The sequence below is a fragment of the Rhinolophus hipposideros genome, assembly GCF_964194185.1.
Source record: "Rhinolophus hipposideros genome assembly, chromosome: 23".
In the NCBI taxonomy this organism is placed as follows: Eukaryota; Metazoa; Chordata; class Mammalia; order Chiroptera; family Rhinolophidae; genus Rhinolophus; species Rhinolophus hipposideros.
This window is the reverse complement of record NC_138069.1, coordinates 1,894,888-1,902,612: the sequence shown is the minus strand read 5'-3', so window position 1 is coordinate 1,902,612 and position 7,725 is coordinate 1,894,888. Positions and strand designations below refer to the sequence as shown.

Genomic DNA, 7,725 nt, shown 5'->3' with positions numbered 1-7,725 from the left:
GGGGTATTTCCTAAAGACCAGCAGATATATGGCTACCTAGGGAGCCCCGTTTTGAGTAGACCTCATTTTAGGAAGATTAATATTGTAATATTTCTGAATTGTCTTACTGCCTATATCGTTATAATAAAAAATTGACAACAGTAAGGGTAATGGTGACAGGAATAACTTACCAAACTCTTATTTTGTGCCAGGCATCGAAGGGATTATTATGTATTATCTCATTTAATCGCTCCAACCCCATGAGGTAGGTGCTATTAACATTCCCATTTCCAAGCTCACTGCAGGACCATCTCTGGGACTCTAACCCTGCTTTATTACAGAATATGGAGCTCATGAACACTCATCTTCTGAAATAGCCGGATATTACACAGTATGGTCCTAACATACTCACTTTACATTTACTAAATTCAAAAAACCTAGTTTTCCTTCACACTCAATATACCAATTATCCTGATTTTAGCTAATTTAAGATCTTTGCTTGACCTTCCCAATTTGAACAATTTAAATTCCTTTATTTCACTTACGATTCAGTTCCCTTAAAAAGTTTACCTCCTTTAGAAATTTATTTCTAAGTACTGAAAACGCCTGTAGTAAAACAATCCTTTATCGAGACTATTCCGATGTACTTTATGTTCTCTAAAAGCTGCCACCTCAGGTCACAAACTTGCATATATTTTGACCGGGAACCAGTTTAGATGAATCTACCCTGAGGTAAAAACAATGCACTTGGTGTCTATGACCGACTGACACTTTGTGGAGCCAAAAATAGTATGGGTACCTTCAGAACGAACGGAATTGAAAACCCAGGGTTTGGGGACAAGATTCCAGACCAAAGGTCAACCACTTCCTGCAGCCTAGAGCACGGAGCCCGCCGTGGCCTTGCCCGCTCCCGACCACGTTCGAGCCGGCTCCTCTGGCGCCCCCGGCCAGCCCCCGCTACGAACAAGAGAGCGCAAGGTACAGCCCTTTTCTGGAAACTGGGTGGCTCTGAAAAGAGCCTTTGGTGTCACGAAGCCCCGGGGCGCACGGCCGTTCTCGGCCCGCATCTGCGGCCTCACTTGCCCTTGGCCTTGTGGTGGCTCTCGGTCTTCTTAGGCAGCAGCACCGCCTGGATGTTAGGAAGAACGCCGCCCTGCGCGATGGTCACGCGGCCTAACAGCTTGTTGAGCTCTTCATCATTGCGGATGGCCAGCTGCAAGTGGCGCGGGATGATGCGCGTCTTTTTATTGTCGCGGGCTGCGTTGCCCGCCAGCTCCAGGATTTCGGCTGTCAGATACTCCAATACTGCTGCCAAATACACGGGTGCGCCAGCACCCACGCGCTCGGAGTAATTACCCTTGCGGAGTAAGCGGTGAACGCGGCCCACAGGAAACTGAAGCCCGGCCCGCGAAGAACGAGACTTCGCCTTGGCGCGCGCTTTACCACCCTGCTTGCCGCGGCCAGACATCTCTGAAGACAGAACTAGCAAGAGCGAAAATAAAAAAGGCAAACCCGAAACAACCAAACTCCTACTCACAGCGATCTCTTATATATGCTAGGGAGGTAGGTGAGATGGCGTCCTCCGATTGGATGGCGACGATAGCCAATCAGAAAAAGGAGTCGCCATTCCCCTAATTTGCATGCGCCTTTCGAAGTGATGACGTTGTGTGGCATTTGTCCCTATCAGAAACTAGCGCCTCCTATCCTTATTTGAATATAAGACGTATAAATAGAGTAGTTCCTCATCCAGAGAAGTTCTGTTTGAAGAGACCTGCTATGATGCCTGATCCTTCCAAATCTGCGCCCGTGCCAAAGAAAGGCTCCAAAAAGGCCGTCAGCAAAGCTCAGAAAAAGGACAGCAAGAAGCGGAAGCACAGCCGCAGGGAGAGTTACTCCATCTATGTGTACAAGGTGCTGAGGCAGGTGCACCCGGACACAGGCATCTCATCGAAGGCCATGGGCATCATGAATTAGTTGGTCAACGACATCTTTGAGCACATCGCCAGCGAGGTTTCCCGCCTGGTGCGTTACAACAAGCGCTCGACCCTCACGTCCCGCGAGGTGCAGACGACCGTGTGCCTGCTTCTGTCCGGGGAGTTGGCCAAGCACGCTGTGTTGGAAGGGCACCAAGGCTGTCACCAAGTACGCCAGCTCCAAATGAGGCGCCGCTATGCCCAGGGACATAAAGGCTCTTTTCAGAGCCATCCACATGGTCAAGGGAGGGTTTTGAACACGGTGAAATGTCACAGCAAACCCTTTCTGTATCTGCGCTCCAGCGGTTCTCTGATTACTGGGAGAGGTCCCGCTTCAGTCGTGTGTGCGCGCTTGTGCACGGGGTACAGAAAGTGAAAAGGTGAATGCAGAGGTCTGGGAAGCAAACCGTAGCGAGGTGGTGTAAGGCCCCAGGTCCATGCTGACCGCCGCCCAGGCCTGTTCCTCGCCATGCAGAGGAGGAACCTCGAGCCGGAACGTACTTTGGTGGCTGAAGAGTGCAATTCTGGGCGCGGCCTGTGGGTGAGGGGCGGAGGTGCTCTACAAGACGCCCTTAGTGAGACCCCGGTGTGTTGCAGCGGAGGTCTGGCGGTGGCAGCTGGCGCTGCACCCCCTGCATGGACCAGACATCTTTATGAACATTTCCGGGAGGTTGTTTGCGTGGCTGGATCTTGAAATTGCCGATGTTTGAAACCGAAAGGGTGTAGTAACCTGACCCCTGATGCAGGTAGCTTTAACTCCAGAGTGGGGGCGGAAGAGACCTGATAGGTTTTAAAGGAAAGAATTCCCTTTTTATGAGCAAATTAGCTCTCCTTTTCAGCCACACTTTCTGTGAAGCATTAGTGATGCTGAATTCCCCCTTTGAACGCTCTACAAAAAGGGTGGCAGGCGGGGCTGGGGAGGAAGCGTCCTCCGCTATCCTGCGACTGGAAGCCTCTGCCCCTCAATTCGAAGCCTTTTCCTGTGGGACCACTCCAAAAGAATTTTTAAAATCTTAGACATCTAAAATATTTTTATGGTTAGCTGAAATACTTGCAAGGGTAGGAAACCCACCATACGACGTTTTAAACACATCAGCGTTTAAAAAGTGTCTGTTGGAATATCAATTTAGTGCCATAATTTATAAAATAACACCATCAATTTATTCGTTAGCAGTGAGGTCATGTAGCTTTTTTTTCCTTCCTGAACTCATTTGCGTTCCACTTCTACGTCAGAATTTCGTCCTAATGTAAAACGTATTTTTTTGTTTACCAGTGTCTTATCTACCACCTTTCCTTACAAAAATTATGTAAATTGAAATTTAAAAATGCTTGTAATTGACCAAAAATCGTTATTTAAAAAATCATCTGGACAGTACACACAATTGTTTAAAACAGGTTTTGGTAACTAATTATGAAACAAAATTTCAGTGAAATCTGCCTCTTAATGAGATGGATGGTGGTCCCTCCCTTTTTCCCTCTTTCAGTTTATCCACCGCTGGGCACATATAATTTTATGATTACAATGATAGCAGTAGACAGCACAGCATTTCTTTTCCTTTGTCTTATTTTATAGGTATATGCTCTGAAACAGTATTTACAAAAATACAGAAGAATGGAAAATTTGTCAGCCTTTTACTCAATTCTTTGCTTTCCTAGTTATAATCCAAAAATTAAACAGTGATAGGTCACCAAGGGTCCTTTAATTCTTTGAGATATCTGATTCCTATTCAAAACTACAAAATCCAGTTTTCCACCTTGAAATCGGCTGCAGACGGGGTCCAGCCGTAAGGCGCCTGCAACCAAATAAATTGGGAGTCAGTATAGTCACATGAAATTGGTTTCAGATCCACGTGATTCTCTACCCTAATGAGCTTAAAACCTAGGTTTAATAAAATGATGCTTCTTTGTCTCCAACAGAGTGTGTTAGATTGTTCTAACAATAGGTAATATTTAATACTGCTTAGTACCAAAAATAAGACCAGGAAGCAAAATTAACATGGTATTAATTTCCAAATAGAGTTCTATAAAAATACATTTTGCCGTGGATAATGTAAGATAAATTTCTCAGTCCTTTTGACTCTCCTGACACGGAATTAGCTTGGAGTAAAAAAAGGCCGCCTCTACTTACGGAACAGTGCAGTGGAGGCCGCACAGGCGGCCCGCACGCAGAAGGGGTCCGATTTGGCCCTTCTTCCTGATGGTAATCTCAAGGAAGAGGCAGGTGACAGAGTCCCTGCTATTGAAATTTTATAATCAAATAAGTGGAGAGAAATTGTATACAGAACACATGTTTATAATATTGTTACAACAGAGAAAGACAAGTGTTGAAGGTTAAACGAAGTGGTTTACCAAATATTTGAGAATGTATAAAGGCTAAGTGAATTAGGACTCAACACAACAGGCAACATGTTCTGGGTCTTAAATAACCGGTAAATGCTTAGTAAAGATCTGGAACGTACTGAGGGATTTCACAAGTGCAATCTGAGATGCATTTAAGAGACAGGGCTCTCCCATCTCAGCTAGAAGTTTCAAGTCAAATTTGCTAATCATTACGGAGTAAACCAAAAATTTTAGAGGGAGGAAAAACGTTCCTTTAAGAAACTAAATGCAAGACATAAATTTACTGTACGAGGTTAAATGTTGAGGAATGTGTGGTGGACACCAGAGATGTAAGCCTCCAAGGAGTCAGACGCCCATAGTTCATCCGACAAAGTCGCGAATTCAAACCGCAGGAGGCTTTTCCCCCTTGGACAATGGGTTCCTGCGAGTGGGGGCGGGGTTTTTTTCATGGTTTAGGAATCGCTAATACTGTGGGATATTTGATTTGGTTTACTTCAGGATTTGCGCCCCCATGGCACACTGCAGCTCCCCCACAACCCTGACCAAACAGCACATCACAAGACGAGAGGGGGGCACGCTCCTTTTTGAGCACAGAAGTGGTTCTGAAAAGAGCCTCTGTGTTCGCGGATGTTGCAGCGCCTCATTTGAAGCTGGTGTACTTGGTGACAGCCTTGGTGCCTTCCATCGCGGGGGGCTTGGCCAGTTCCCCCCGGCAGCAGCAGGCGCACGGCCACCTGCATCTCGCTGGAAGTGATGGTGGAGCGTTTGTTGTAACGCGCCAGGCAGGGAGCCTGCTGGCGACGTGCTCAACGATGTTGTTGAATAAAGAGTTCATGATGCCCATGGCCTTCGATGAGATAGATGCCTGTGTCGGGTGCACTTGCTTCAGCACCTTGTACACTTAGATGGAATAACTCTCCCTGCGGCTGCGCTTCCGCTTGTTGCAGTATTCCTTCTGTGGCTTAGCGATGTTCTTCTTGCAGCCCTTCTTGGGTGCCAAGCGAAAAACAGGCAGAATCACAAATTGCGGGTTTATTATCTCCATATTCAAACGAAGGCTCCAAAATTTTAAACTCGGATCAGGCCGCTGGCTGAACACAGCCTGAGCCTCCAGGGATTTATGTAAATAGCAGATGCCGTCTCTTCTTTTCTATTGGACGATAGTGCAACCAATCCAAAGGTACGTATGCCCAACGTATAGGAACACGTTCAAACCTTTTGTTGTAATCCAAGGGAGTATTTGTTTATTCACCATGTTTGGCCTTAGCAAAAAAAGAAAAGAAAAAGTAACCCGTTTTAACCTGTGTCTACATCTTCCTTGTATAGGAGGCAGATACAGTGGCGGGGGTATTTCTTTCTGAAGCCAGGAGGGGGAAGTTGATGCTTATTCAGCAGACGGAATGAGAATGGCTGCTCCCCACTGCCTTAACCATTTCTTTTCCATCATTCCCCCCAACCACGCAAAGTCCAAAGAGATAAATTCCTTTCAGAATTCGAGAATAAATGCACACTGTGTTTTAGGAAACAGAGGATAGTGCTGAAGATATATTAAGGTGCTTACATTGGAATTGTAGCAACAGGGTTGACTTTTAACTGGAGGGAGGACTGGAATGGGTTTCCAAGGAAACACTAGTCCTTGTTGTTAATATCCACTAAACAAACCCCTTTGAAGTGACAGCCATGTGCTAAGTGCTTGATATGTGAGATCTCATCCAGCTTCCTAGTACCTCCACGGATTAAATACTATTAATGTTCTCCCTCAGAACACAAGCTTATGGAACTGGTAAAAGATAAATAGAGGCATATTATAATCTTTAAGATTTTATTTGGACAAAAATCAATTTGAATTGGGCAGCCTCCAGTCCAGCAGATAGAAAGGAGCTCTAAGAAGCTGTACAAAATGAAAGCCTTTTCTAGGCAGAGGGAGCAGAAACAGGAAGTCTAAAGTCACACTAGACAAAGAGGGTGGGTATTGCAAGGCTGCTCTCCTTCGGGGGATAGAAGGAGTTTCTCAAGCAGATACCTCCCTAGTGCTGGACAGAAGATTCCTGACGGGCTGGTCTAAGATTCCATTCCTGAGAGAGCTGAAACCGAAATCAAGTTGTCTCAGTTTGGTGACTTGAGACTTAGCAGAAGTGGCTCCATTTGGGGCCTGTTGTCTCGTTAACAGAAGTCATCAGTCCCCCAGTTGCCTCTCTTATTAAATTAATTCGTAAATGCACAAGGTTAAGTCCCCTTATGTTAACTCCAAGGTTGGAAAAATAAGGTGTAATGAATTCACATTTTCACTTATTTTATCGTCACCTGGAGAGCTTGTTAGAAATGCAGAATCTTGGGCCCCACTCCAAATGTATTGGCTCAGAATGTGCATTTATACAGATTCATATGCACATACAATTTGAGAAGTCATTTACCTGCCTACTTTAACTATCATGGCATTACCGAATGGGCCAAGGGACTTAAGGGTGACCCCCAACAGACAACAGCTATTAGCACTTTGCTTTCAAGGTACCAACACAGTAAAGGCATCTACATGCAAGACTGTCCTCTGAGGTCCATCAGGCAACTAGAGATTGTAGGTCCCCTAAGCTGCATTGAACATCCTCAGCATTAACCATTTTACTTTAAAAATATGGAATTAATTTAATAAACATTTCTTACAGCTTATTATGAGCTAGGTAACCACTTAATAAATATTTCAATTTAGTGCTCATAGCAGCCCTTCCAAGTATGCACTATTATTAACTCCATCTTACACATGGGTAGCAAAGGGCTGAACATAACATGACCCAACTGAGACAGCTGCTGTGGTGTGGTGCTGGCCCTAGAAAGTCAGGCTGGCTGGTGCCAAGCTCTGCGCTAACCACCCCCTAGATTGTTTCACTTTTTGGATATTGAATTTTGTTTTGAAGGGGAATGATACCTGTGATGTGTAGGAGAAAAATGTTAACAAAATTAAAATGGATTGCTCTGTGTTTAAGTTTCTGGGGGGAAAAACAGTCAGAAATCTTAAAATTTCTACCAAAGTAGAAACATGAAAATACTACAGATGAAATTGCAGTCAATTCTACAGCCGCAGAGTCAGTATTAAAAATATATATATATTCTTAGAATACAAGTCACCGTAAAAAAGTAGAGGGCGGCCAGATGGCTCAGTTGGTTAGAGCACAAATTCTTAACAACAAGCTTGCCTTGCCGGTTCGATTCCCACACGGGCCAGTGAGCTGCGCCCTCCACAATTAGATTGAAAACAATGACTTGACTTGGAGCTGAGCTGCGCCCCCACAACTAGATTGAAAAAAATGACGACTTGATGTGGAGCCAATGGGTCCTGGAAAAAAACAAAGTTCCCCAATAAAAATAATAGTAAAAAAAAAAGTAGACAAAAGTTTGCTTCTGGATTGTTTATTCAAACGTTTTTTGTGACCGTCAT

At 44.9% G+C, this 7,725-nt stretch overlaps 1 protein-coding gene and 2 pseudogenes across 3 annotated transcripts; 1 reads left to right on the top strand and 2 right to left on the bottom strand.

Annotated features, from left to right (window-relative positions):
• Positions 1 to 1,054: 1,054 nt before the first annotated feature.
• H2AC25 (H2A clustered histone 25) lies at positions 1,055 to 1,447 on the bottom strand (the record flags this gene model as incomplete). The annotated part of the gene is made up of 1 exon (XM_081035764.1): positions 1,055 to 1,447. One exon carries the CDS (start codon positions 1,445 to 1,447, stop codon positions 1,055 to 1,057), a length of 393 nt encoding a protein of 130 aa, XP_080891890.1.
• Positions 1,448 to 1,758: 311 nt separating this feature from the next.
• LOC308491719 (histone H2B type 3-B-like) lies at positions 1,759 to 2,140 on the top strand (annotated as a pseudogene). The gene has a single exon. The product of its transcript is annotated as a histone H2B type 3-B-like (transcript).
• A 2,792-nt stretch (positions 2,141 to 4,932) lies between these two features.
• LOC308491955 (histone H2B type 1-L-like) lies at positions 4,933 to 5,337 on the bottom strand (annotated as a pseudogene). The gene has a single exon. The product of its transcript is annotated as a histone H2B type 1-L-like (transcript).
• Between the last annotated feature and the right edge of the window lie 2,388 nt (positions 5,338 to 7,725).